The 27751-nt window shown below is 39.3% G+C and overlaps 1 protein-coding gene across 4 annotated transcripts; it reads left to right on the plus strand.

Annotated features, from left to right (window-relative positions):
• The first annotated feature begins 847 nt into the window (after positions 1-847).
• MLANA (melan-A) lies at positions 848-13798 on the plus strand. 4 transcript variants are annotated; one of them, XM_019815897.2, is made up of 6 exons: positions 898-937; positions 1112-1152; positions 2261-2362; positions 6788-6884; positions 12115-12228; positions 13511-13798. In XM_019815897.2, exons 3-6 carry the CDS (start codon positions 2286-2288, stop codon positions 13577-13579), a joined length of 357 nt encoding a protein of 118 aa, XP_019671456.1. In that variant the 5' UTR covers positions 898-937; positions 1112-1152; positions 2261-2285; the 3' UTR covers positions 13580-13798. The 4 variants fall into 4 exon arrangements, 2 of the variants coding, with proteins under 2 accessions (XP_003995526.1, XP_019671456.1); XM_003995477.5 differs by lacking the exon at positions 1112-1152 and having other exon boundaries at positions 848-937; XR_006588834.1 differs by lacking the exons at positions 1112-1152; positions 6788-6884; positions 12115-12228 and having other exon boundaries at positions 903-937.
• Positions 13799-27751: the final 13953 nt, after the last annotated feature.

A 27751-nucleotide genomic window follows, 5' to 3' on the forward strand; every position in this document is an offset into this window, starting at 1 on the left:
CTTGTTGGGATGATCACTGGGTATTAAATATAAGTGATAAATCACTAAATTCTAACAAAATAAATAAAACCCTGATAAATTTTTTAAAAAGTATCTTCTATTTCCTCTTCTTGATCAGAACCAGGTGGGACTAGATGGTCTCCATGTCTGAGCCTAAAGGCTCTTTAAGTCTTTGAGGTGGGGATAAGGGAGGGTATAGGGTCCCCAGGTATATTTTCAGATAAACAATATCTAATTTTTTAAGTAAAAATATGTCCTATCCAGTAAGTGGGGCATAATTATGCTAAAAAAATATTTCATGGGACATAGTTATATTAAAAATTATTCAGTGTTTATCTGAAATTCAAATATAATTGGGCATCCTATATTTTATCTAGCAACCTTAAGGGAGACGGACCAACATTTAAAATAAGTGGCTTCCAAGGGGTGCCTGGGTGGCTCAGTCAGTTAAGCGTCCGACTTCAGCTCAGGTCATGATCTCGCTATTCACGGGAGTTCTAGCCCCGTGATGGGCTCTGTGCCAACAGCTCAGAGCCTGGAGCCTGCTTCAGATTCTGTGTCTCCCTCTCTCTCTGCCCCTCCCCCACTCGCACTCTGTTTCTCTCTCTCTCTCTCTCTCAAAAATAAACATTAAAAAGAAACATGTTAAATAATAAACAAACAAACAAACAAACAAATAAAATAAGTGGCTTCCCTAAAAGGAAATCTTGAAATTGGGGAAAACAGAGGCCACAGTGAGAAATGACTTTTTGAGGAGAGGAAAGAAGTCAGTTTCTTTCATGCCAATTAAGCAATCACAGGCGACCCTGTCAGAAATCCAAACTCATGACTAACATGGGACTGGAGATCAGGAAAAGAAATTTAAAAGATTAAGAGTCAGAGAAGCAATCTTCACACACAGGACAAGCCAGCAGACAGAACAATCCCATCCAGGAAGGTAAGAGCATGGCCTTCTCAACCATTGTTTTTGCCCAAGAGAACAGGTTTTGGGGGATTCTAGTGGGCTCCTTTGCCCTCCTTCGTTGCTTCCCTGATGCTTGGCTGTCAGCAAAATTTCTCCTCAGTGCATGTAAGTCTTCAGCTACTGAGGGCTCATGAAGTCTCTTCCTAGGTCCTGTTTCTAGACTGCCAAAAAGCAAAGAAGAGAGCCAGGTAAAGCAATCATTCAGGCTACATCCTGATTTTGATCTGTGTGTGTATTCTCTTGTCATTTGAAAGACTGCTTCTCTTGGTTTGAGTGAGATGAGATGAGGTACATTTGTTGTCCCTATACTGTTTGCAGAGGTTTACATAGATTTACAAAAACAATTTAATGCAGAATCAAGTTTTGTATCTGTAATTTTGAGCACAGGGCTCACCCCTACATTATTTACCTGAGATGATCATGAGTTCAACTATAATTTCTTTCTTACAATTGGGAAGGAAAAATTATGCACAAAATGCCCCAGTGTAAAGTGTTCATGTGGTGAATTCCCCCTCTGTTCTCCCACTTCTCTCCTACTATTTTAAGCAGGCTCATTAATATAACTCTATTATCAGACCTTTGAAATTCATAAGAATAAAAGGGAAGAAAAATACATATAATAGCAAGGAGAGAAGAGAAACCACTGTTGGTTTCCAACCAGCACACTTTAATCATGACTTCCATAGTTCATGAGCTTTTGTCTATTTGTTTGTATTATGGCTTAAAATTGTGTATTAAAATATATATCATTATAAGACATATACACAAACAGATTTAAGCCCTATTCCTGAGACTTGAATGAGGGAGAAAGAGGATGCTGTGTTCAGCCACATATTCATGTCATCATAACCATCTATTTGGCCAAAGATTGAAATGAAATTAATGCCTTTGGAGAGACCTCCTTTTATTAACCAGTTTTGTGCCAAGGAAAGTAGGGAATAAATAAAAATGAATTTTGTTTCTCTACAAGCTTATGGTATAGAGTCACATTGAAGGCAAATGATGAGCATTTCCCCCCAGAATAATAACTCAAAGTTTGTTGTTGTTGTTGTTGTTTGCTTTTGTTTGTAGTTTCTTCTTGGAACTTGTTTCAGTTGGTAGAAGTGGTTAGAACCTTGAGCAATCTCCACTTGATATCAATGAAAAAAGCAAGTACAAATCCTTTCCCAGAGAGAAACCAGAGGGTCTTGGGTATTATTAATGTCCACCTGGAGAGAATGTCTTTGTGGATCTTTATGAAGTGCTGAGTGAGATGCTCTGGATGCATTAAATGATGCCTGTGTGCCCCTGCTACAGGTATCCTGTGAATTGTGCCCATAAGATGCCAAAAGAAGAGGCTTACTTCATTCTTGGCTACCCCAAGAAGGGGCACAACCACTCCTACATCACAACTCAAGAGTAAGTTCAAAACTGAACCCAGGGGGGTTTCTAGTTTGCCATTTGCTGACACAGCCTGCTGATTTCCACCAGCACCTGCCTGTCAGTAAATCTCTCTAGTGTTCATTTCTCCAGAGAGTAAAAACCCTGATAATGAGGTGAGGAACCCCCATGATCCTACAAGGGGCTCAGTCAAGCTTCTCTGAGGCCAAACGGGCAAGGAGACAGGAATGATAATCAGTTGGATCTTGGCATTTATTTTTCTGTATCCTTGGCTATTAGGTTTTCACTACAGGTTCCCTGGATGGAAAACGTCTGGATGCAAGATGACACTTCCCTCAAACCTTGTTATGTCTAACCCACTCAGGCTCCTAGAGATGGTCTGCAGACAGAACAAAGGCTAGTTGCCAAAGAGCTAGTGAGAATGAAGGGCAAGTATGTGCGACTCCAACTGCAGACTGACTCCAGGGTGAAGATGATGGTTATAATTCTGCATCATAATTTATCCTAAGGAAAGCTGTTTGATATTATGAATTAATTAAAAATAAGTATTTATATGATTCAGCATTTCTAAGTGCTAAGCAATGCATAATCAGTCCAAGACACTATCCTTGTCTTTGGAAAAATATTACAGTCTTTTGGATAATTAGGTTCAAGAATAATTTTAGCAAACATAAGTGCTGTAACGGGATGACAGTCTCCTGGGACACACTCTACATGTACTAGAGTGGGCAAGATTGGTGGGAGGTCAGTTTACACCCTCTGAGTGGAGACTCCAACAGGAAAAAAATGGTACCAGGTTTTTATTTGGACTATCTCTTAAGTTCAGAACTTACTGAAAACTTGCTCTCCCTTGGAAAAGAACTATTTAAAAATCTTTATTAGAGTGAACTAGCAGGGGCAAGCAAGATGTAGAATCCATTAAAAGGACTGAGGAAGAATTTAGGCTGGGAGCATTTCCTTAGAAGACTCTAGTGGGGGGCGCCTGGGTGGCGCAGTCGGTTAAGCGTCCGACTTCAGCCAGGTCACGATCTCACGGTCCGTGAGTTTGAGCCCCGCGTCAGGCTCTGGGCTGATGGCTCGGAGCCTGGAGCCTGTTTCCGAGTCCGTGTCTCCCTCTCTCTCTGGCCCTCCCCCGTTCATGCTCTGTCTCTCTCTGCCCCAAAAATAAATGAAAAACGTTGAAAAAAAAAAAAAAAAGAAGACTCTAGTGGGATTCTCTAACATTCCTGCGTGGTCAGTGGGGAACTGGGATGGGGAGATCTTCTGAAAAAATGTCTGAAGAGCAAAAATACACTCTTTGGGGTATTTGGGGGGTACACATATTAGGTAGGATATTGTTTCAGCTTCTGTATAATGATTTAACAAACTGTATCACTGTGAAACGTCAGGAAAGAGAGGTTGAGGGATTCTCTCAGTTGAAAGGGCATAAGTAATTTATGGAGATTTTAAACTGCAGTTTTCCAGTCATTGCCACTAGAGAGGCTGATTTCATAGGTCTGGGGGTAGGGGCACAGAGTTGGCACTTTAACAAGCATCTCATGTGACTCTGCTGCAGGAGGCATTTGAATGACACTCTAGAGAGCCCTGCCCAGCTGGGTAGTGGATTCTTTTGGTGTGTCTGGCATATCCTGATGTTTTCCACTACTGTATCAGTCACTGGATGTGTGTAAATGCAATGTGACTGTGCATAAAGAAGTGGAACAGAGCTCTGTCTGTGTCAAGATGTCCAAGGGGATGACCACAGACTTGGTGGGTGTAATTAGAGCACAAGCATGCTAGGAATTAAATCAGCTGCCTTCAGTCATGAGAACCCACTGAATGCTTCTTGTGAAAGCTTCATTTCAGGAAAGGGTGATATGGCAGGAAAGAATGATATAGAAGGAAAGGCACTGCTTGGATATCTTAGGCCAGTCACTGTGAATGCTGGTTCTTTCACTTACTAGTTGTGCAGCCTTGGGTGTTTTACCACCTTAAAATGTTAGGGATATCAGCTGTGACATGAACATCATATCTACTTCGGAGGACTAAATGTGAGGATGTGAGGATGAAATAAAAGTCTATATGTGGGGTGCTTAGCACAATGCATGGCACAAATCAGTGCTCAATGAATGGCAGAGAAGCCACTAAGCTGGTGGTGATGTTGATGAATCTTGGTAGGTCTCAGCTTCATGATCCACAAAATAGGTGGACTGGCCTGCATAATTAGGTCAGACTTTTTATCCAGCACTGTCATCCATCCTGTTTAGAGATGGACAGAATAGACTTAATGCCTCAGCAGCCTTGAGAAGGAGGTGGTCAGGTAGATGTTACAGGGCTTCTGTCCAGGAGAAGCCTCAGCTATATCTTGATTTACGTTCAGATGCTCAATCTCCTATAAATCACCCAGCTCTGCAGAGCCTTTCTTTAGCAAGTCACAGCACTCTCCACTTTGATCATGCTATGATGTAGAAAATCAGGCCGATGCCACCTAATTGACAGTGTTATACAGGGAAAGCACAGCCTCAGTCACTGTTTCCAGGGCCTCTGTGGTAACTAATGCTTCCCATGGGCCACTGGACATAGGGCTCAAAAGGTTGGCTTAGATGCCCGGATTGCATCCTGCTACAATCTTAGTGAAGTTCCATTCTTAGTGAAGCTACAGGTTTGCTCTAGGCTCAGCTCAGACAGTTCTCCCCAGCACTGAGCCTCCTTGTTATATCTTTTAATAACCCATGCCTGGCCAGCTGGGAGGTTCTTATTGAACATCTTTAGAGTCTCTTGACTCCAAAGTCAAGTCGGCTGGCATCTCTGACTTGGCAGCCAAGCAGTCTGGAGAGATAAGGTTGCTTGTCTCAGCATCCCCTGGGCTCTAGTCCCAGCTCAATTCTAAAATATCTTTTCCAGGTCACTTAGGTGAGAACAGAGTAAGCAGTAAGCACTGACCCATCTGGTTCAGTCTTTGGTGATTCTAAACTGGATTCCTGAAGCAAGCAGAGGCCAGATAGCATCTTGTGTAATGGAGTATAAACATGAGATACATATCCTAACAGCTGGGCTAGGCTCTGGCATCCCCATGCAATATTTACAGTCTTGGGGACCTTTAAATCCAACAAGCCCTACTTCCACCCCTTCAGTCAGAATGTGCCAGCCCTAAGTCCTCAGTGGCTGCTTTAAATACTTTCTCCTCTTCACTATTTTTTCTCTATCCCCAATCAAAACCTACTCTGTGGAAAGTCGCGGATCCCCTCATTCTCACTAGAGTGTCAATGACCCACAAGAGGTGAAAGTAACAGAATATTAAGCTTTTAGGATAAAGGAAAGATGAATCTTTAAAGATGGTATTTCAGGTCTTCAGTTCCAATTGTAAATGAGTAAAAATAATGATGTTGGGGCTAGCATTATGTCCCAAATCCACATATTTATAGTTATCTTAAAAAAGGCATTCAACGGTTCATTCATTTTGCAGATGTGAATTTGTAATCACTCATAATTCATTTGTTCATTTTTTATTAATTTGGCCATCCATCCAACTGTCCACTTAGCCATCCATCCATCCATCTTCAAGAAATATTTTTTTGAAACACCAATGTGCCTGACACTTTCTAGGCACTGAGGAAACAAATTAAAACATAAACCAAAAACCAAAAAACTCCTTTGGGACCTCCTCTCCTAGAAGACAGGTAAGCACACTGCTGATTACCACTGCAGGGCTGTGTATAAGAGAAGACAGGATTGGTTGCCATCATCCTGGGAGGGGTGGGTGGTGCTGAATCTTTGAACATGAATTTATTAGTCATGCACAAGGAATAAAGGGGTGAGTTTGGGTCAGAAAAGACACAAACACAAATGAGATAAACTCAAGTTTAAATCCTGGCTCCATCTTGTGCTACCCTCTGTATGATCATCAGCAAGGCACTTCACCTCTAAATCTATTTCCTTATCTGTGAAATGGGGATGATAGGTGATGCCTCCTTTGCAGGATTGTTGTAAGAATTAAATAATCTAGTATGTGTACAATGTTCATCATGGCATCCGGCTTAGAGTAGGTCTTAAGTCAATGTTAATTATCAATCCTTTTTCTGGACTAATAGTTGGGGAAAATGTTTTAAATAAGTCCTTATGGAAAGAAAAGATAACTCAGTCTCAGTAAATACTTTGTTCATGTAAGGGTCAGTTGCTACTGCACTTCTTGTGCCTGGAACTTGGGTGCTTAGGCCATGCCAGTTAGCCCTATTTCTGTGGGCACACACCTGAGAGACTCCTAAAGAAGTTCCTGTTCCTGGTTACAGATGCTGGAGGCCTGGTGAGCGTTCAGTGTGGTATGGGGTAGGAAACTACTTGGGGGCTGGGAGGTGTTGCTCTGGGCTGGAAAAACTCCTGTGAAGATTGAAGATTGATGCATGTTCATCGCAAACTGGAGCAAGGTTTCTGTACCCAGATGGATTTGTCTATCTCTTGGGCCAGGGCTGCAGGGATTGGAATCCTGACAGTAGTCCTGGGAATTTTGCTGCTCATTGGCTGCTGGTATTGTAGAAGACGAAGTGGATACAGAAGCTTGAGGGTTAGTAAAGTTTCCACTGCTGGAATCCCTCTGGATCCAGGATACCCTTCCCTTTCTTTCTTTGAATTTCTGGGGAATGAGATAACATTCTCATGATCACCTCTAGCTCTCCTCTCTGGTTCTGATGAGTCTTTCTCTATACTTCTTTCAAGTCTTCTTTGCTTCTACCTAGGCATGAACCCCAACCAGAAACTTGGCCCATCTCAGTGATTTGATTCACAACAAACCTGAGTACTTGGCTGTGTATGTAGCTGAGCACTGATAGTTTGTGTGGTGCAAGGACAGAGGTCCTGATACTCTTGCACAGCAAACAATGGCATGTGAGATGCTCCAGATCTTATCAATCCTTCTGGGAATTCTCACTGGTTCTGTTTTTCAACTTAGTGGCTTGCTCATCTCACCTTGCTGCCTCACCTGGGAGTTCCAGGTTCTTCTAACTCTGTTATACCAAGCAATTCAGCATGCCTAGGACCTATACAGCCATAAGTACAATGAGGAAATCATCCACCCCTCAGCAGCACAAAGGACCGCTGGGTTTTTAACAGAGCCCATTCTCGTTTGATGACCAATGTAGTTTTGACAGAATTTTTTCTTCTTTACCCACATGAACAGGAAGCTAACAAATTACACAGTCCAGTCTTGGGGCAGTAGTGTCTTCCACACATGGGAAACATCAATTGATCTTAAACCATTAGAACTACAGGTCTCACTTAAAAGCCAAGTAGCACTTTAGCTCTTAAGCATCCAAAGGCTCTCTCCATAGTGAGCAATGGAATGAAAGGAAAGTTGCAATTTCTCTCTCCCTTCCCCTTTCTCCCTTCTCTCTTTCCTCCTCCACCCTCTCTTTTTCTGTCCCTCCACACTTCTCTCCATTTCTCCCTTTATTATTACACATCTGAAAACTTCTGAGTTGATACATAATGGAAAAAATTATCTTTACAGAAGATGTTGGAATGTCCCGTTCCTCATTCAGCAAACACTTCATTTAGAAGAAAAGGTTCTGTGATGGAGAGGACGGTTGTGAGGGTGGGGTTTGGAACTTGGCAGTCTGAAGAAGGGAAGGGGAAGATAACAGGTATAGCTTTGAATTCTCCTTGCCAGGAAGCTTGGGCAGTCCCATGTGCCCCTTGCCCTAATCCCCATCTTGCCATAGTGTCCAAATACAAATCATGAAATACAGTGCAAGTTTGGGGGCCAACACGGCCACTGAGCAGTAGTAGCCCTCCCGTGTGTTGACATTTAGTGGAAAGAAGGAAGTTTATGAGTCTGAATAAGATCCCAAACCAAGTACCATAGGAAAGCCTTGGCTTAGGAGATTAGGGATGGATCTTGTGTTCATATGACACTTCTCTGTGGCTGTTCACAACAGATTAGGGAGGGACTTTGCTCTCTGCCACAGAATTCCATTTGTGCCTCTTGTACAGAGTTAATAGTGCTTTGCAATTGGTTATTAATTTTTTTTGCCTCCTCCACCCCTTATCCTTCCTCCATTTATGTCTTGGGACAGAGAATATTTCTTACTCATCTTTGTACCTCCAGTGCCTGGCCCATAGCAGTCACCCAATTGTATGGCATCAGGATTTGGTCTCATTGTCTGTCATTGACTCGCTTGATGACCTTAGATTTTAACTTCTCTGAGCCTCATTTACTGTATTCTACACCTAGGCACATGTGATATAATATGATATATATCAGTTTTTAATATATATTTTCTTCCATATGTTTATTTAATTCTATATTTGTATATAAAAACACACAATGATTTAAGTCTTTCAAGGAGTAAAAGCTCTACAAATTCAATATGTTGACAACCATTTCCTAATTGGCTTGATGCCACTGGACAAAAATACAATGATATTTTTCCTTCCTGATTCAACACTCCCATCTTAAACTCAATTAAACCATAACAGAAAGTCTTTAATGTCATAAGCTCAGACACTGTGAACATTTTGCTTAGTAAGGTTTAAGTTCAACCTTACTAGATCAGTGATTTGTAGAGTTTCTGGAATTTTTGTGAGATGGAGCTGTGTTTAAGTTTTCTGTTTCCTGTGGCACCTAAAAAATGCTGTCATTTATTTTTTTAATGTTTATTTTTATTTTTGAGAGAGAAAGAGAGACAGAGCATGAGTAGGAGAGGGTCAGAGAGAGAGGAAGACACAATCCAAAGCAGACTCCAGGCTCTGAGCTGTCAGCACAGACCCTGATGTGGGGCTCAAACCCATGAGTCATGAGATCATGACCTGAGGTGAAGTCGGACACTTAACCGACTAAGCCACCCAGGTGCCCCCTACTTCTTAAATTAATATTAAAATCTTGTTTTGAGACTTTCATATTTCCTGAAAAGCTGGATTGGGGATCAGTAGTCTAAGAAATTTAGGCAAAATTATGTAAAATAGTGCACTAAATAAATCCTCCCTGCCTCTCTTCAGTGATTCTTTTTTTTTTTTTTTTCATTTTGAAACCAAAGGACATAAATGACAATAAATGCAAGCTTCAGGTAGCTAAGTTACTCCACCTTTAGCAAACTGCTTTAAGCTTTGAAATGTTTACTTTCCCACTTCCATTGACCATAGAATGGTAGCATGGTTGGTTGGAATTAAGATATCCTAAAGTGTCTCCATTGACTCACAACTCCCTTTAGCCCTGAAAAACATCTTTTGAAAGAAAAGAGTGCTTTTTGCAGCAACTTGTTTCTGCAGGAAAATGATTTATAAAGGGGTGGAAGTTGTTTTTGTATTTACCAACTTTACCTTTCACTTGAAAGTTTAGGACAAAATGCTTTTTGATTCTTGGAGAATTTCTTGGAGAATTTCAAGGCCCCTGCTACAGCTCAGTTGACACTCATGTTTCACTTGTGTTTCTCACTGCTTGCTCAGGGGCCCCTGCACTGGGGCTCTTGCTAAAATGCAGATTCTGGGACCCTCTCTGGTGGTGGGACCCAGGAAGCTGCCTTTTAAAAAGATTTATTTTTGAGAGACAGGGAGAGAGGCAGTGGTGGGGGGGGGGGGGGAGGTAGAGAATCCCAAGCAGGTCCCACACTGTCAGTGCAGAGCCCAATGCGGGTCTCAATCCCATGAACCGTGAAATCATGACCTGAGCTGCAATCAAGAGTCTGACACTTAATGGACTGAGCCACCCAGGCATCCCCAGGAAGATGCCTTTTAAATCGAATGCTGAAGTTTCAGTACAAATGCATAGAATTGGCAGTGAACTAGGGGAGTGGATCATGCCCCTATCCTATAGCAGGTGAGAGATTTACAAAGAAGAAAAAGAATAAAAGTGATAATTGAGGTAAAGGGAGAAAAGGCATTAAATACCTTACCTGTGGGCTGCGAGTTGGGGAGGGGAGCAGAAACTTCCTGCATCCTCACATCAAGATTAGGGCCTTTGCGCATATATCCTTCCAGGGGGTAACATCAATAATAATTTCAGACTAGAGTCTAGGAAAACTACTTCTTTACAGTCTGCAGACTGTGTAGTTATCAGTCCAATCCATGTCTGGCCTGATCTCACTGATATTTCAAACACTTCTCCACTTCTCCCTGAGAAACCTGCCTTAATGCCCTCTTCCAACCTAGTAGACCCCAATGATTAGCCACAGTCTGCAGAAAAGGCTGAAGAACTGCTAACATCCTCACAGCCTCCTTGTTCCAGTCCCTCTCAGCCAGTACCACAGAAAGCATACTGCTCATGCCCTACTGGCTAGATTTGGCTCACTGGTGTTTGGGACTGTATTAAAAAAAAAATTGAATTAGGTACTAAAATTTAAAAGTAGCATGTTACATAAAAATCTCAATTTCCAGTTTCTTTTTAAAAATCAAGAGATCTAGCAAAAACCGGCAGTTATATAGTGGTTGTCCCTTTAGATGAGACACTCTCCCTCCTTTTCTATGGCCCCCACCTGGCCCCTTTCCTCCCCCTTAGCATTACCTGCCTGCTCCTTCTAAGGATCTGAATAGAGCTGGGTTGCCTGGGGGCAGGCAATAAAGAGGCGCATTGTCTGCATAGCACTGGTTCTCCATGTGACCCTGGATCATCAGTTTTGACAGTATCACCTGGGAACTTGTTGGAAATGCGCATTATGGGCCTCACCCTAGTGTCAGAAAGTCTGGATGTGGGTCTGTCAATCTGGGTTTAACAAGCCCTCAGGTAATACTGATGCATGCTAAAATTTGGAACCGCCACTATGGAGAATTTAACAAAAATAAAAGCAACTAAAACTATGCTTTTTATTATCATAATGTGCTAGTAATTTTAAACTATGTCAGTGATGAAATATTCCACCTCACTATGGTGGACCACTCCTGAAGTCCCCACTTGGGTATGTTTCTCTGTCCTGCACAATTTGTTGTTATTATATTCTAGGGATGGAGAATATCACCTTGTAAACCTATGCAAAGCACCAAACTAAGCTTTCACCCACCCCTCCCCATAATAACTCAGGGTGCATAATTTATTCCTTGACTAGTCATCATGTTGCAGCTTAACTTGGAAGCTCAGGCTACAACCACAGTATTTCTACCACAACATATGTGTTTGTAGCATTTTAAAGATATTTTGCTGTCATTATGGGGAAGGCAGAAATAGTCAGTGTGTCCCTGCTGCCAAGTTTCTCAAAAGTTTTTTTCTCACTGAGATACCTCACTAGCTTTGACCACCTCCACTCAAAATCATTCTCTGAGGTTCATTTTTTAGATTGATTCTTTTTCTATTTCCCTTCAAGAATATTCATTGACGAACTAATGGGTATCAGGCACTGTACTAAGTGCTTTACCTTTAGTTTTAATTTCTACAACTCTGAGAGGTAGGTGCATACTACAGATGCACAAATACTGGAATTCAGACAGGCAAAATGACTACTAGCCTGAAACACACTGCACATAAGTGGCAGAACCAAGATTAAAACCCATTCTTCTTCTTCTTCTTTTTTTTTTTTATAAGTTTATTTATTTATTTTGAGAGGCAGGGTGAGGGGAGAAGTAGAGGAAGAAGGAGAGAAAGAATCCCAAGCAGGCTCAGTGCTGTCAGCACAGAGCCTGACATGGGGCTTCATCTCACAAACTGAGAGATTATGACCTGAGCCCAGATCAAGAATTGGGTGCTCAACCAACTGAGCCACCCAGGCATCCTGATTAAAACCCATTCTTAAAATTTCAACTTCCTTCTCTTTTCTTTATTGAACTCAATTATTTTTTTCTCAACCACTGAACTTCATGCATGCACATTTCAGGACAAAAGCATTCACACTGGCACTCGAAGTACCTTAACAAGGAGATGTCCACGTGAGGGGTTTGGTCACCAGGATAGCAAGCTGCCTTTTCAAGAGAATAATTATGAACCTGTGGTAGGTTGAGATCCTATATCTTGGTGTTTCTGTATGGCTGTTTTTAACTCAAATGAATAAAATTATTCCAATTTAAAAAGCAAGGACAATATGAATATACATAATGCTACTGAACTGTATACTTAAAAATGTTAATTAAAATGGTAAAATTGATGTGTTATATATACATATATATACACACATATATATATACATGTATAAACATAAGTAATAACATAATAAACATAACAAAAACATAAATAAATAAAATACATAACAAATAAACAAAAAACACAATAACAAAGATAAAAATGGGGAAGCCCAGAGATTGTCTTAAATCATGTCCTCTTTTACTCAGATTTTTTAGGTCAATGATCTTATGTGTATAAGATCCAAAGGAAGAAGTTTGTTCTGCATACAATATCTTTTTTGTCTTATGTTTTTAGTATATTTGCCTTTTTTCTGAATATAGATATATCTAGGGGAGAAAAAAAAGCATCTGTTATTAATTGTATAGAGCTGTGCAGTCCAAAAGGGTAGCCACTAGCCACATGTGGCTATGGAGCATTTGTAACAAAGTAGTTTAAATTACAATGTGCTGTAACACATACCAGATTTCAAAGATTTAGTATGAAGAAAAAAATACAAATAATTCATTAATGATTTTTATATCAATTACATGTTGAAATGATATTTTGATATGTGGGATTAAATAATTAAGATTAATTTTACCTGTTTATTCTTATTTTGTAATGTGGATACTAGAAATGTTTAAATCTCATATGTGGTATACTCTATTTCTATTGTGTGCACTGGTATAGGTGCAGTATATCATAATGGTGGAGAGAATGGACTCTGGAGCCAAATTGCTGTGAAATTGTGTGACCTTGAACAAGTGACTTAACCTCAGTTTTCCAACCTGTAACATGAAAACAATGAAAACACTCTAGAATTGTAAATTTTGAGCATTAAATAAAGGCCTGGCACATTTTTGCTATACTGATGATAGCACTGGCCTTTAAATACACAAGATACACAAGGATGTATCTATGTGGTATAAATGTAATGTATATTAGTGGCTTTAAAAACAGTGTTCAAGAACTCACTAGCTAGGGCTTGGGACTTAAACTGACAAAGGTAATGCAGGTATAAATAAGTTTTTGAGATTTTGGGAAGCCTGTGGACACTTACAACTTTCTGTCCAGAGAAATAGCATAGTTATAATGCTAACCATTAACTCTACCCTCTCCCAGAACATACGCACTGTTGCCAAGCCCATACTCTCCCTTTCTCATTCTCACAGGTTCCCAATGCTCCACCTGCCTATGAGAAACTCTCTGCAGAACAGTCACCACCACCTTATTCCCCGTGAGAATGCTGAGAGGTGCTGAAATGATTTCCCTTACAATTTTGCTGGAATTTAATATGGACATCTAATATTCTGCTTTGGAATGCTGTAGAAACAGTGTAAATCATCCCTAATAATAAGCTTAGTATTAAATTGTTAGTAGAGCAACTAGTAATACTAATTGGGGAAATTATGAGAAATATTAAAATGGAAAAAACTTTGTTAATAAACACTATAATGATACTATTTGTATAATTTTCTGAGACAGAATTCAAGTGTGTATTCTGGCACCATTAAATTTCTTCTTTGTTGAAATTTGGCTAACAACTAAGAAACTACTATTCTGATTTTTGAAGAAGCAGCATCTTGGCCAATAAGAACTCTAACAAAATTGCTGCACATGAGTCTGTGGCATGGAGTACTTGCAAAGGATATCTTTATAGGTTTAAGACAAATTTGACCTACCAAGTTATACTCACATTCAGAAAAGTATCAGTAATGTCTCTTTGTGGTCTACAATTCCATGATACTACAATAACATACTGCAGATATCCTGTATCTTCATACATAGAATCCAGTTCTAATTACATTTCACTTCAAGACTCAATACTATCATAATTAATGATAAAAAGTTTCTGTTAAACCAGAAGGTGGTGTAAGGATTTAAATAAGATACTGTAGGCTTCTGGGAAGATGGTGGCATAGGAGGACGCTGAGCTCACCGAGTCCTGTGGGTCACTTAGATTCCATCCACACCTGCCTAAATAACCCAGAAAATTGCCAGAAGACTAGCAGAACGGATTCTCTGGAGCCAAGCGTAGATGAGAGGTCCACGGAAGAGAGTAGGAAGGATGGAGAGGCGGGGCACGCTACAGGGACTGGCGGGATGCAGCCGGGTCAAAGGGGCGGCCCGCCAGCAAAGCAGAGCCCCCAAGTCTGGCTTGCAAAAACAGAGGGGCCGGACGGAGTGTGTTCTGACAGCAAGCAGGACTTAACATCTGGAAGGTTATAAGTTAACAGCTCTGCTCAGAGAGCAAGAGGGCTGGAGGACAACAGGAGGGAGAGTTGTTGAGCCCCTGAGGATAGAGTGCAGCTTGGTGGGGAACAAAGGCACTCACCAGCGCCATCTCCCTTGCCCATCCCCCAGCCAAAATCCCAAAGGGAACTGGTTCCTGCCAGGGAACTGGCTTGCACCATGCAAACACCAAACGCTGTGATTCTGTGGTTCCATTCCTCCGGGACGTCTGACTCCCTCCCGGTGCTGCAGGGCCCCTCCTGAAGGGGATCTCCGAAGGATAAGCTAGCTAGCTGAGCCTGCCCCTCCTGCCCCCATGCACCTTGCCGATCCACCCCAGCTAATACACCAGATCGCCAGCACCACAAGCCTGGCAATGTGCAAGTAGCCAAGACAGCCACACCACCCCACAGTGAATCCCACCCCTAGGAGAGGGGAAGAGAAAGTACACACCAGTCTGACTGTAGCCCCAGCGGTGGGCTGGGGGCAGACATCAGGTATGACTGCGACCCGCCCACCAACCTAAGTTATTCAAGACAGCACAGGGGAAGTGCCCCGCAGTCCCGCACCACTCCAGGGAGTATCCAAAATGACGAAACAGAAGAATTCCCCTTAAAAAAACCTCCAGGAAATAACAACAGCTAACGAACTGATCAAAAACGATTTAAACAATATAACAGAAAGGGAATTTAGAATAATAGTCATAAAATTAATTGCTGGGCTTGAAAACAGTATAGAGGACAGCAGAGAATCTATTGCTACAGAGATCAAGGGACTAAGAAACAGCCAGGAGGAGCTAAAAAAAGGCTATTAATGAGCTGCAAAATAAAATGGAGACAACCACAGCTCGGATTAAAGAGGCAGAGGAGAGAATAGGTGAACTAGAAGATAAAGTTATGGAAAAAGAAGAAGCTGAGAAGAAGAGAGATAAAAAAATCCAGGAGTATGAGGGGAAAATTAGAGAACTAAGTGATGCACTAAAGAGAAATAATCTATGCATAATTGGTATTCCAGAGGAGGAAGAGAGAGGGAAAGGTGCTGAAGGTGTACTTGAAGAAATCATAGCTGAGAACTTCCCTGATCTGGGGAAGGAAAAAGGCATTGAAATACAAGAGGCACAGAGAACTCCCTTCAGACGTAACTTGAATCAATCTTCTGCACGACATATCATAGTGAAACTGGCAAAATACAAGGATAAAGAGAAAATTCTGAAAGCAGCTAGGGATAAAAGTGCTCTAACACATAAAGGGAGACCTATAAGACTCGTGACCAATCTCTCTACTGAAACCTGGCAGGCCAGAAAGGAATGGCAGGAAATCTTCCATGTGATGAAAAGAAAAGATATGAAGCCAAAAATCTTTTATCCAGCAAGTCTGTCATTTAGAATAAAAGAAGAGATAAAGGTCTTCCCAAACAAAAACTGAAGGAATTCGTCACCACTAAACCAGCCCTACAAGAGATCCTAAGGGGGATCCTGTGAGACAAAGTACCAGAGACATCACTACAAGCATGAAACCTACAGACATCATAATGACTCTAAACCCATATCTTTCTATAATAACACTGAACGTAAATGGACTAAATGCGCCAACCAAAAGACATAGGGTATCAGAATGGATAAAAAAACAAGACCCATCTATTTCCTGTCTACAAGAGACTCATTGTACACCTAAGGACACCTTCAGATTGACAGTGAGGGGATGCAGAACTATTTATCATGCTACTGGAAGTCAAAAGAAAGCTGGAGTAGCCATACTTATATCAGACAAACTAGACTTTAAATTAAAGGCTGTAATAAGAGATGAAGAAGGGCATTATATAATAATTACAAGGTTTATCCATCAAGAAGAACTAACAATTATAAATGTCTATGCACCGAATACAGGAGCCCCAAATATAGAAAACAATTACTCATAAACATAAGCAACCTTATTGATAAGAATGTGGTAATTGCAGGGGACTTTAACACACTACTCACAGCAATGGATATCATGTAGACACACGGTCAATAAAGAAACAAGGGCCCTGAATGATACATTGGATCAGATGGACTTGACAGATATATTTAGAACTCTGCATCCCAAAGCAACAGAATATACTTTCTTCTCGAGTGCACATGGAACATTCTCCAAGATAGATCACATACTGGGTCACAAAACAGCCCTTCATAAGTATACAAGAATGGAGATCATACCATGCATACTTTTAGACCACAGTGCGATGAAGCTTGAAATCAACCACAGGAAAAAGTCTGGAAAACCTCCAAAAGCATGCAGGTTAAAAAACACCCTACTAAAAGAATGAATGGGTCAACCAGACAATTAGAGAAGAAATTAAAAAAATATATGGAAGCAAACGAAAATGAAAATACAACAATCCAAACGCTTTGGGATGCAGCGAAGGCAGTCCTGAGAGGAAAATACATTGCAATCCAGGCACATCTAAAGAAACAAGAAAAATCCCAAATACAGAATCTAACAGCACACCTAAAGGAAATAGAAGCAGAACAGCAAAGACACCCCAAACCCAGCAGAAGAAGAGAAATAATAAAGATCAGAGCAGAAATAAACAATATAGAATCTAAAAAAACTGTAGAGCAGATCAATGAAACCAAGAGTTGGTTTTTTTGAAAAAATAAACAAAATTGATAAACCTCTAGCCAGGCTTCTCAAAAAGAACAGGGAGATGACCCAAACAAATAAAATCATGAATGAAAATGGAATTATTACAACCAATCCCTCAGAGATACAAGCAATTATCAGGGAATACTATGAAAACTTATATGCCAACAAACTGGACAACCTGGAAGAAATGGACAAATTCCTAAACACCCATGCACTTCCAAAACTCAATCAGGAGGAAATAGAAAGCTTGAACATACCCATAACCAGCGAAGAAATTCAATCACTTATCAAAAATCTCCCCAACAAATAAGAGTCCAGGACCAGATGGCTTCCCTGGGGAATTCTACCAGACATTTAAAGCAGAGATAATACCTATCCTTCTCAAGCTATTCCAAAAAATAGAAAGGGAAGAAAAACTTCCGGACTCATTCTATGAAGCCAGTATTACTTTGATTCCTAAACCAGACAGAGACCCAGTAAAAAAAGAGAACTACAGGCCAACATCCCTGATGAATATGGATGCAAAAATTCTCAGTAAGTTACTAGCAAATCGAATTCAACAGCATATAAAAAGAATTATTCACCATGATCAAGTGGGATTCATTCCTGGGCTGCAGGGCTGGTTCAACACTCACAAATCAATCAATGTGATACATCACATTAATAAAAGAAAAGATAAGAACCATATGATCCTGTCAGTTGGTGCAGAAAAGGCATTTGACAAAATTCAGCATCCTTTCTTAATAAAAACCCTCGAGAAAGTCGGGGTAGAAGGAACATACTTAAACATCATAAAAGCCATTTATGAAAAGCCCACAGCTAACATCATCCTCAATGGGGAAAAACAGTGCTTTCCCCCTGAGATCAAGAACATGACCTAGATATCCACTCTCACCACTGTTGTTTAACACAGTGTTGGAAGTTCTAGCATCAGCAATCAAACAACAAAAGGAAATCAAAGGCATCAAAATTGGCAAAGATGAAGTTAAGCTTTCACTTTTTGCAGATGACATGATATTATACATGGAAAATTCAATAGACCACAAAAATTCTCTAGAACTGATACATGAATTCAGCAAAGTTGCAGGATACAAAATCAATGTAAAGAAATCAGTTGCATTCTTATACACTAATAATGAAGCAACAAAAAGACAAATAAAGAAACTGATCCCATTCACAATTGTACCAAGAAGCATAAAATCCCTAGGGATAAATCTAACCAAAGATGTACAAGATTTGTATACTGAAAACTATAGAAAGGTTATGAAGGAAATTGAAGAAGATATAAAGCAATGGAAAAACATTCCGTGCTCATGGACTGGAAGAATAAATATTGTTAAAATGTCAATACTACCCAAAGCTATCCACACGTTCAATGCAATCCCAATCAAAATTGCACCAGCATTCTTCTCGAAGCTAGAACAAGAAATCCTAAAATTCATATGGAACCACAAAAGGCCCCGAATAGCCAAAGAAATTTTGAAGAAGACCAAAGCAGGAGGCATCACAATCCCAGACTTCAGCCCCTACTACAAAGGTGTAATCATCAAGACAGCATGGTTTTGGCACAAAAACAGACACATAGACCAATGGAATAGAATAGAAACCCCAGAACTAGACCCACAAAAGTACGGCCAACTAATCTTTGACACAGCAGGAAAGAATATCCAATGGAAAAAAAGACAGTCTGTTTAACAAATGGTGCTGGGAGAACTGGACAGCAACATGCAGAAGAATGAAACTAGACCACTTTCTTACACCATTCACAAAAATAAACTCAAAATGGATAAAGGACCTGAATGTGACACAGGAAACCATCAAAACCCTAGAGGAGAAAGCAGGAAAAGACCTCTCTGACCTCAGCCACAGCAATTTCTTACTTGACACATCCCCAAAGGCAAGGGAATTAAAAGCAAAAGTGAACTATTGGGACCTCATGAAGATAAAAAGCTTGTGCCCTGCAAAGGACACGATCAACAAAACTAAAGGCAACTGACAGAATGGGAAAAGATATTTGCAAATGACATATCGGACAAAGGGCTAGTATCCAAAATCTATAAAGAGCTCACCAAACTCCACACCCGAAAAACACATAACCCAGTGAAGAAATGGGCAGAAAACATGAATAGGCACTTGTCTAAAGAAGACATCCAGGTGGCCAAGAGGCACATAAAAAGATGCTCAACATCGCTCATCAGGGAAATAAATCAAAACCAGACTCAGATATCACCTCACGCCAGTCAGAGTGGCCAAAATGAACAAATCAGGAGACTATAGATGCTGGAGAGGATGTGGAGAAACGGGAACCCTCTTGCACTGTTGGTGGGAATGCAAACTGGTGCAGCCGCTCTGGAGAACAGTGTAGAGGTTCCTCAAAAAATTAAAAATAGACCTACCCTACGACCCAGCAGTAGCACTGCTAGGAATTTACCCCAGGGATACAGGAGTACGGATGCATAGGGGCACTTGTACCCCAATGTTTAAACAGCACTCTCAACAATAGCTAAATTATGGAAAGAGCCTAAATGTCCATCAACTGATGAATGGATAAAGAAATTGTGGTGTATATACACAATGGAGTACTATGTGGCAATGAGAAGGAATGAAATATGGCCCTTTGTAGCAACGTGGATGGAACTGGAGAGTGTGATGCTAAGTGAAATAAGCCATACAGAGAAGGACAGATTCCATGTTTCCACTGCTATGTGGATCCTGAGAAACTTCACAGAAGACCATGGGGGAGAGGAAGGGGGAAAAAAGTTAGAGAGGGAGGGAGCCAAACCATAAGGGACTCTTAAAAACTGAGAACAAACTGAGGGTTGATGGGGGAGTGGGAGGGAGGGGAAGGTAGGTGATGGGCATTGAAGAGGGCATCTTTGGGATGAGCACTGGGTGTTGTATGGAAACTAATTTGACAATAAATTTCATATAATATAAAAAAAATTAAAAAAAAAGATACTGTAGTTTGGCTGATGTCTTGCCTTAAATGTTCCAATGGTAGTTTAGCTACTTTGGGCTCCCAAAGCCCTCTCAAAAAAAAAAAAAAAAAAAAATATATATATATATATATATGTAATCAAAAAGGATCAGAGATTTTGGAATGGTATGGAATGGTGCATAATAACATTAATTTTTTTTTGTTGACATCTACATGTCATCTCTATTATTGTTTATCTAATATTTATTCTTTCAGTCAACTCATTAAAAAATTTTTTTGTCTTGAATTTACATCACAACCCTAAATGGAAAATCAGTATCATTTTCCATAAGTAGAAGATAATGCTAAAAATGAAGATAATGAAAGTATTTTTATTCACACCTAGAAGGTTACTGATGATCACAGAAGGCTGTCAACCTGAGACCTGCTCTTTTTATTAAAGAGGGAGATTAGCAAGAATCAAAGAGCTTTCAACATAATTAAAAGACTTGCAAGAGAAAGTTATGACTGCCTCACTGTATGACTTAGCGTTTTTTAATGCTGAATCAGTAAACCACCTAAAGTCATCTTGTATCATCGGAAATACTAGGGTAGCAGAATTGTTTCATTTTCTACAGAAGACACGATTGCACTGAAAAGAAAAAACACTGAATAAACAGACTTTTACACATTGAAAAAAATCATTGAACAAAATGCTGAAATACCTACATACTGTTCCTGATTCTGTTGTCTTACCACTTAAAATAAGCCTTCTCCCTCCCCTTTTCAAACAAATGAGCTCTAAATAAAGTAAACATCAACAGGCATTTGGTCAGCTCCTTGCAATCCCTAGTCTAAGCCTCAATCCTCCACTTCTATAGAAGTATGTGTGGCTTGAGCCCCGGACCTCTCTAGCATCTCCAGACCATCATTGCTGAGAGTGCTCTCCTTTACCCATGGAAAAAGGCTCTCTTCACAAAGTCCTTCAAACTAGCATCCTAGGTGATGAACAAGGAGGACTGAGAGATTCCCTGAGGGAGTCTGATTGTTTTTACAGTTAAAAGCAGACACCCTTTCAGGAGAAAAAAAGTCATCTCAAGTGACTGATGCCAAAACATCTTAAGAGCAATTCAGAAGAACATTCTTCATGGCATGTTTGGATAAAAACATTCATTTTTAAGAAAGCTTAAAACTGCTATTCTAAGAAGTTGTGCAATGTAAGAAAAAGTGTAGGAAATGAACAGAAGACAATGCTTGACAACTTGAAAACACAAATGAAAGAGGCTTTAAATTATAAAGAGAGCCTATTAAAATCTCTAAAACAGCACTGAAGACAAGTTTGCCTGCTCTCTTTAGAGAAGGTTACATGGATGATGGCAACTTGAAATCAGACAAAGAGAAAGAAAACTGAGACTCCCTAAACTGCCAATCAGAAGTTAACTTGGAGAAATACATTGATGCTATTAATTTTTAAATAAGGCTTGAAGGAGAATGACAATCTAAAAAGTGAAGAAAATTAATCAATTGCTTATAATTCAAATAAAAGGTCTCCAAACTGAACAAACACCTTTGCAGTCTAAAAATACTGCTTGAAATTGAGATTCAAAAACTTCAGCTAAAACTTCAAATACTACCTGAACTACACCAAGAACATGCAATGCATATCTGTAGAAAATCCATCAAGGAGAGACTTTACAGTTTAGAAATAAAGAAGAAAGTTCCTTGGGGCGCCTGGGTGGCGCAGTCGGTGAAGCATCCAACTTCAGCCAGGTCACTATCTCGCGGTCCGTGAGTTCCAGCCCCGCGTCAGGCTCTGGGCTGATGGCTGGGAGCCTGGAGCCTGTTTCCGATTCTGTGTCTCCCTCTCTCTCTCTGCCCCTCCCCCGTTCATGCTCTGTCTCTCTCTGTCCCAAAAATAAATAAAAAACGTTGAAAAAAAAATTAAAAAAAAAAAAAGAAAGTTCCCAAAGTATATGAAGCCGCATACATCAGAAGTATGACTCCTATAGGTAGATGGTCTTGAGAAATAGTTGGAAAGAAGTACTTCCTTTTACCAAAGCTGGATTGTCTCCCATGAGAAAAGAGCACCTTGGCTGAGTCAAATCTCACTGAGCTAAGAAAAAAATCACAACAAACAAAAATTAGCTGAAGAAGTGTAAATTCCAGCTTTTCCCAAGTGGCCTCCACTGCTCCACAGGTAGTCCTGGGCAGAGGCTAGAGAGTATCAGGGGACTCCCTGAATCATCAGGTCCCCAAAGAAAGAGGAAGATTGAACTGTAAGGGCTCAGGTATCTGAGTCACCTGTAAGTTTGATTCAGGTTTATAGTAGCCAAGTCCTAAACATCCACAGCAGGACATCTGTCTTTTCTCTTTAAAAATAATTTAGAGAGGGGCACCTGGGTGGCTCAGTCGGTTGAGTGTCCGACTTCAGCTCAGGTCATGATCTCACAGTTTGTGGGTTCGAGCCCTGTGTTGTGCTCTGTTCTGACAGCTCAGAGCCTGGAGCCTGCTTCGGATTCTGTGTCTTCCTCTCTCTCTGACCCTCCCCTGCTCACACTTTGTCTGTCTGTCTCTCTCTCAAAAATAAACATTAAAAAAAAATAATTTAGAGCAATCTCTTTTTAGTTTAACTATTGTTACTTAATTGATGCTATATTTGCCCAAATTCAAGTTTGACAGAATTATAATTCCAAAGATAGCATTTTACCAATCTAGATGGTTTTAATAAAATTCTTATGGACTTTAGAACATTACATTAGATATTACAGAATTAGATCCAAATAAGTATTGTATTTAGATTGAACTAAATGGTCTACTATTACTTAAGCCACAACTTAAGTTAACTTCTACATAATCAGGGAAAAACATTTAATCAATAAATTCCATTTATATATGTTATGAGCTGTTTGAAGAAATCTGTAAAAATATTTATCTAATAAATTTTGGTTTAAAAAAATATAAAACAAGAAACCCACCAAAAACAAAACCCTAAACCAAATTACCGCCCCCCCCAACTAAATCTATTAGTCTTTTAACTTTTTTTTAGCACTAGATTTAGATAATTTAGGGCAGATAAAATTTTGTTCATGATATTCTTTGCTGTTACAATGTTTCTAAGTTTTATGCAGTCAAAATAAATTCTTTCCCTTAAAAAACATTTTTCTATCCTTCTCAATCCAAATACAGGTTTCCCCAATTATTTGAAAGTAGACAGGTCTTATGAAAACTTTGAAGCCAACATGGGGTAAAATGAAGAGATGATTACCATTAACTACAAGGAAAAGTTTTTAGCCATCCTAGATCCCCAAAATAACCTCTTAGGCTACTTTGATACCTTAGGACACATCTTGGTAACAGATACAAAGCAAATTGACATAAAGCACAGATACTCACAGGTCAAAGCTATGGCGACTTGAAGCTGAGAAGTTCCCAGGGAAGGAGCTTGGTGGTGCCTCTCACTGCTTGGGGTGCCTACTGTTTCTATAAAGGCTCAATGCAAAACAAACGATGAGTGCTGTTTTTGCTTTTCTCCGTTTTTTTTTTTTGTTTTTTTGTTTTTTTTTTTTTTTTTTTTTTTGTAGAAGTGAAAATCCTCTTTGGACTTCTTTTGGTTAGCGAAAACAGGTACTAATGCAGGTCTTTTGTAAAAGTAAAGTAGCATGATGTGAACTTTCGAAAATGGTCAGAAACCTGTAGTTTCTCTTTTTCTCACTTCTCTGTTGCAAGCTACCATCACTGCCAGATAAAAGGTCTTCATACTACTTTCTTGACTTACCTAGTAACTTCCTAATTGGCATGTCTCTAGTCAGGTAAATGATAGCAGCTACTATTTATTAAACGTTTACTTTGTGGCAGACTTTGGGCCAAGTGTGTTACATAAATTATTACATGTAATCTTCACAGCAACGCTGCAAGGTAAATTAACTGATCTTCATCTTACATGTGAATGTTAATACCTTTGCCTCAAAAGCTTCAGTACCATCCCAATGACTTTCAGAATATTTTTCAGTCCTTTGTCACCCCTACCTATTTTTTAGTCATTCCTCATCAGCCCCCCAACCCATAATATTCTATTCAAACTCAACTGCTATTCCCTAAATGCTCCTTGTGCTTTTCTTTAAAGAAAACTGAGATATAATTGACATATAATATTGTATTCATTTTGGTGTACATGATTTATGTATATATTGTAGAACTATCACATTAAATCTAGTTAACATCTATCACCAGTGATAATTTTTCTTGTGATGAGAACTTTTGATCTACTCTTACCAACTTTCAAATGTGCAATATAGTACTGTTAATTTATCTGTGCTTTTTAAAGACTCTTTCCAAGTCCAGTTCTAAATATACTTTCAGTCCCAGCACAAATTCCACCTCTTATATGAAACCTCCGGCACCTTACCACTAAATTACTAAGAGTTCTTTATTCCTCTGATATTTACTTTTAACTTATTGTTACATTCTTTTGTTGTTGTTGTTGTTTTGTGTGTGTGTGTGTGTGTGTGTGTATGTGTGTGTTGAGGACAGGGATGTGATCTTATTCATCTATGTTGATCCTACATCTTCTGTATTATACAGTTCTCAACAAATGTGTAGAATTAATTTACATCTCTTTGAATTTAAAGCTTGTTGACAATCATGCTTTCCATTTACATTGATAATTACTTTAAGAATGATATTGAGGATTACACACATAAAAACATGCATTTCTTTAATACTTCTTTATATAGTACTTAACCATAGAATTTTCTCACACTCAGATTTTGTCCCCATGTTAAACTATAAGAACCTGAACTGTGCCATGCCCTTCAACTTTCTTGGTAATGGCATGCATAATAAATACTTATTCAATAAATGAGTAAAAATACCTGGGACAGTGGACAACATTATAGCAACAACCAGGCTTCAGGCTCAGATAATAGCAAAACAACTTTTGGAGTGACTTAAGGTAATTTGTTATCATCTCTATGTTATAATACACTGTAACTTAGATAGTTCATCAAATTTCTTAGATCACTTTCAGAATTTGCTACATTCTCAAGCTTTTAATATCAAAGATTTCTAAATTCACTGTCAATTATATACTGTGGGAAGCAAAAATTTTCACTTATCTAAGTGTACATATTACTATCACTGCTTTAATTATAAAACTATTGAGGTCAATTAATTATTAAATGCACCAATAAAATTGTAGGCTTGAAAGGAAAACTTCTAAACTCTATGAAGCCAGCATTACCTTGATTCCAAAACCAGAAAAAGACCCCACTAAAAAAGGAGAACTATAGACCAATTTCCCTGATGAACGTGGATTCAAAAATCCTCAACAAGTTATTAGCCAACGGGATCCAACAATACATTAAAAAACTGTTCACCACAACCAAGTGGGATTTAAACCTGGGATGCAGGGCTGGTTCAATATCCACAAAACAATCAATGTGATTCATCACATCAATAAAAGAAAGGATAAGAACCACATGATCCTCTCAATAGATGCAGAGAAAGCAGAAAGCATTTGACAAAATACAGCATACTTTCTTCATAAAAACCCTCAAGAAAGTGGGGATAGAAGGATCATACCTTGAGATCATAAAAGCCATATATGAAAGACCCTACGCTAATACCATCCTCAATGGGGAAAAACAGAGCTTTCCCTGTAAGGTCAGGAACAAGATAGGGATGTCCACTCTCACCACTGTTATTCAACATAGTATTGGAAGTCTTAGCCTCAGCAATCAGACAACACAAAGAAATAAAAGGTATCCAAATTGGCCAGAAGGAGGTCAAAACTTAACGCTTCGCAGATGATGTGATACTTTATATGGAAAACCCAAAAGATTCCACCAAAAAAACTGCTAGAACTGATCCATGAATTCAGTAAAGTTGCAGGATATAAAATCAATGCACAGAAATCGGTTGCATTCCTATACACCAACAATGAAGCAAAAGAGAAATCAAGAAATTGATCTCATTTACAATTGCACCAAAAATCATAAAATACCTAGGAATAAATCTGACCAAAGAGGTGAAAAATCTATATATTGAAAACTATAGAAAGCTTATGAAAAAAATTGAAGAAGACACAAAAAAAATGGAAAAAGATTCCATGTTCCTGGTTAGGAAGAACAAATATTGTTAAGATGTCAATACTACCCAAAGCAATCTACATATTCAATGCAATCCCTACCAAAATAACACCAGCATTCTTCACAGAGCTAGAACAAATAATCTTAAAATTTGTATGGAACCAGAAAAGACCCTGAATAGCCAAAGCAATCTTGAAAAAGAAAACCAAAGCAGGAGGCAACATAAGCCTGGACTTCAAGCTGTATTACAAAGCTGTAATCATCAAGACAGTAGGATACTGGAACAAAAACACTCAGATCAATGGAACAGAATAGAGAACCCAGAAATGGACCCATAAACGTATGGCCAACTAATCTTTGACAAAGCAGGAAAGAATATCCATTGGAATAAAGATGGTCTCTTCAGCAAGTGGTGCTGGGAAAAATGGACAGCGACATGCAGAAGAATGAACCTGGACCACTTTCTTACACCGTACACAAAAATAAACTCAAAATGGGTGAAAGACCAAATGTAAGACAGGAAGCCATCAAAATCCTCCAGGAGAAAGCAGGCAAAAACCTCTTTGACCTTGGCCACAGCAACTTCTTACTCAACAACTTACTCTCCGGAGGCAAGGGAAACAAGTGCAAAAATGAACTACTGGGACGTCATCAAAATAAAAAGTTTCTGCACAGTGATCGAAACAATCAGCAAAACTAAAAGGCAACCAACAGAATGGGAGAAGATATTTGCAAATGACATATCAGATAAAGGGTTAGTATCCAAAATCTATAAAGAACTTATTAAACTCAACACCCAAAAAACAACCAATCCGGTGAAGAAATGGGCAAAAAACATGAATAGACACTTCTCCAAAGAAGACATCCAGATGGCCAACTGACACATGAAAAATGCTCCACATCACTCATCATCAGGGAAATACAAATCAAAACCACAGTGAGATACCATCTCACACCTGTCAGAATGGCTAACATTAACAACTCAGGCAACAACAGATGTTGGTGAGGATGCGGAGAAAGAGGATCTTTTGCATTGTTGGTGGGAATGCAAGCTGGTACAGCCACTCTGGAAAACAGTATGGAGATTCCTCAAAAAATTAAAAATAGAACCACCTTAGACCCAGCAATTGCACTACTAGGCATTTACCAATGGGATACAGGTATGTTTCGAAGGGGCACGTGCACCCCAATGTTTATAGCATGGCTATCAACAATAGCCAAAGTATGGAAAGAGCCCAAATGTCCATCAACAGATGGAGGAATAAAGAAGATGTGGTATATATATATATATATATATATATATATATATATATATATATATATACACACACAATGGAGTATTACTCAGCAATGAAAAAGAATGAAATCTTGCCATTTGCAATTATGTGAATGGAGCTAAAGGGTTACTATGCTAAGTGAAATTAGTCAGAGACAGACAAAAATCATATGACTTTACTCATATGAAGACTTTAAGAGACAAAACAGATGAACATAAGGGAAGGGAAGCAAAAATAATACAAAAACAGGGAGGGGGACAAAACACGAGACTCTTAA

This window comes from Felis catus, chromosome D4, assembly GCF_018350175.1.
Source record: "Felis catus isolate Fca126 chromosome D4, F.catus_Fca126_mat1.0, whole genome shotgun sequence".
NCBI classification, from domain to species: domain Eukaryota; kingdom Metazoa; phylum Chordata; class Mammalia; order Carnivora; family Felidae; genus Felis; species Felis catus.

What these genes read in the sequence shown, in the direction of transcription:
- MLANA (XM_003995477.5), top strand. Translation starts at nt 2,286, where the DNA reads ATGCCAAAAGAAGAGGCTTACTTCATTCTTGGCTACCCCAAGAAGGGG. An exon ending in GTGGATACAGAAGCTTGAGG is followed by an intron (nt 6,885 to 12,114) that starts GTTAGTAAAGTT and finishes TGCACATTTCAG; the next exon opens with GACAAAAGCATTCACACTGG. An exon ending in AGAATAATTATGAACCTGTG is followed by an intron (nt 12,229 to 13,510) that starts GTAGGTTGAGAT and finishes TCATTCTCACAG; the next exon opens with GTTCCCAATGCTCCACCTGC.